We start from the raw sequence: 2205 nt of genomic DNA, 5'->3' as shown, positions 1-2205 counted from the left end.
TGAACACACCACAATTACAGCAACAACATGTACAGCTGCAACAACATCAACATCAACAACTATTGCGGCAACAATTTCTACAACAGCAGCAGCAGCAGCAGCAACAACTACAGCGTCCGCAACAGTTCTACGGCGCAAATTACTTTATGCAACAGCCAAAGCCGCAAGCGCACATGCTAAGGGCGCCAACCAACAACTATCACAGCTATCATCAACCGCTGAATTACAAAAACAAGCAACACTACAACAACAATAACATTTATGCAACCGCAACAACCGATGAAGGCGGCGATGGTGATGTAAGGGATGGCCATGGTGACGATGACGACGGCGGCGACGACGAAGACGACATTGACACTGACGATGATGTAGCATTGTTTTTCTCCAGTCGCCCCACATTGAGCGCTTCCACACCGTCGTCCTCCTTCTCCGCATTTTCGCCACCCACAAGTACTGCCTATCACAGCGCTAATGACTATGAGGATGCCGTGGATGATGAGGACCAGCAATTCGGTTACAATAGCAACAGCAACACAAAATACAAAAGCAACTACTTCCTAGGCGGCGGCGGTATTGGCATTGATGGTGTTGATGCTGACGATGCAAATGAAGGTGTAAATCCGGTTAGTTATCAGCATTCGACGACGGCCTATGGAGCATACGCGGCCAGTGCATCGACACCAGCCACAGTGACACATCTCAAATTACGTCCATATCGACAGTTGCAACAACAACAGCAGCACAAGCATAAGCAGCCGTTCGGCTTTTCAGGTCATCAACAATCTACGCATCACCCGAACCCCCCCTACCACCATCAACAGCAGCAGCTCATCACAACAGCACAACCAATTAACGTCGTTGGTCCCACGGCAAGTGACTTTAATGAACATCACCCGGCGCCACCGCCACCGGTAGCTATGCAGCAGCAGCATCACAAATACCCGGTGTCACCAAGGTACAAGAAACGCAAAAACCGCATCAAAGGGAAGCCAAATCGAAATCGCATTCCGGCGCAATAATTGCTTTTGCTTCGATGAGCGCCTAGCTGACCGAAAAGCCGCCCGCCCGCCTGCCAACGGCTCAGCTGCTGCACTTGACCGGTTGCATAACTCTGGCTAAGCAATGTTCCACTTTCCGCCTGCCCGCCTCCCCGGCTCACCCTTCTCAATCGAGTTCCATGTTTCCGCTAATCCGATCTCTTGGGAATCTTGCATCGTTTTCGAGTACTAACTGTTGTTATTGCTGTTGTGCAAGAGTAATTGCAAATACTTGTGCAATAGTTCCCATGTCACCTAGTAGCAGCCTGCAATTGTATATAGAATTTATCTATCCATGTAAGTGTGTTTGAGAATTAGAAGAGGCAGCACCAGCAGCACAGATTTGAAATTGGTTTGGGTATAGCAGCTATAAAATCAGGTTAAGTGGCTTTACGAGCAGTCAGTAAGTAATCACATTTACCGTTAAGTTAAATAAGTTGTCCTAGACTCTCACACGGGCACACACANCTTTATCGATTACAAAATCGATAGTAACAACCATGAAAATATCGATAACAAAAGCGATACAGATATCGATAACAAATTCGATAAAAATATCGATAGTAAAATCGACAACAAAATCGATGAAAATGTCGATAAAAATAACGATAACATAATCGATAAAAATATAGGTAATGAAATCGATAACAAAATCGATAAAAATATCGATGACAAAATCGAAAAAATATCGATAACAATATCTATCAAAAAATATCGATAAAAAAATATCGATAACAAAATCGATAAAAAAATATCGATAACAAATTCGATAAAAACATCGACAGCAAAATTGATAATATGGATAAAAAAAATATCGATAACAGAATCGTTAAAAATATCGGTAACAAGATCGATAAAAATATCGGTAATAAAATCGATAACAAAATCGATAAAAATACAGGTAATAAAATCGATAACAAAATCGATAAAAATATCGGTAATCAAATCGATAACAAAATCGATAAAAATATCGATAACAAAATCGAAAAAAAAAAATATCGATAACAAAATTGATAAAAACATCGGTAATAAAATCGATAAAAATGTCGATAAGAAATTCGTTAAAATATCGATAAAAACCCCGATAAAAATATCGATTATAATATCGATAAGTTTTGAGAAAGCCGAACATCTCTAAAATCTCGAAACAGTTCCCAGATTGAGTCTC

General features: G+C 41.0%; 1 protein-coding gene across 1 annotated transcript; it reads left to right on the top strand.

Annotated features, from left to right (window-relative positions):
• Positions 1-5: 5 nt before the first annotated feature.
• On the top strand, positions 6-1485 carry LOC108353952 (probable serine/threonine-protein kinase dyrk1; the record flags this gene model as incomplete). Its single annotated transcript, XM_017605142.1, has 1 exon — positions 6-1485. A coding segment is annotated over one exon (1014 nt), but the record flags the coding sequence as incomplete, so codon positions are not given.
• Positions 1486-2205: the final 720 nt, after the last annotated feature.

This window comes from Rhagoletis zephyria, unplaced genomic scaffold, assembly GCF_001687245.7.
Source record: "Rhagoletis zephyria isolate East Lansing unplaced genomic scaffold, Rhagoletis_zephyria_1.1 Rzeph_scaffold_32434, whole genome shotgun sequence".
NCBI classification, from domain to species: Eukaryota; Metazoa; Arthropoda; class Insecta; order Diptera; family Tephritidae; genus Rhagoletis; species Rhagoletis zephyria.
The sequence above is the reverse complement of the archived record's forward strand: the minus strand, read 5'-3'. Positions and strand labels throughout refer to the sequence as shown.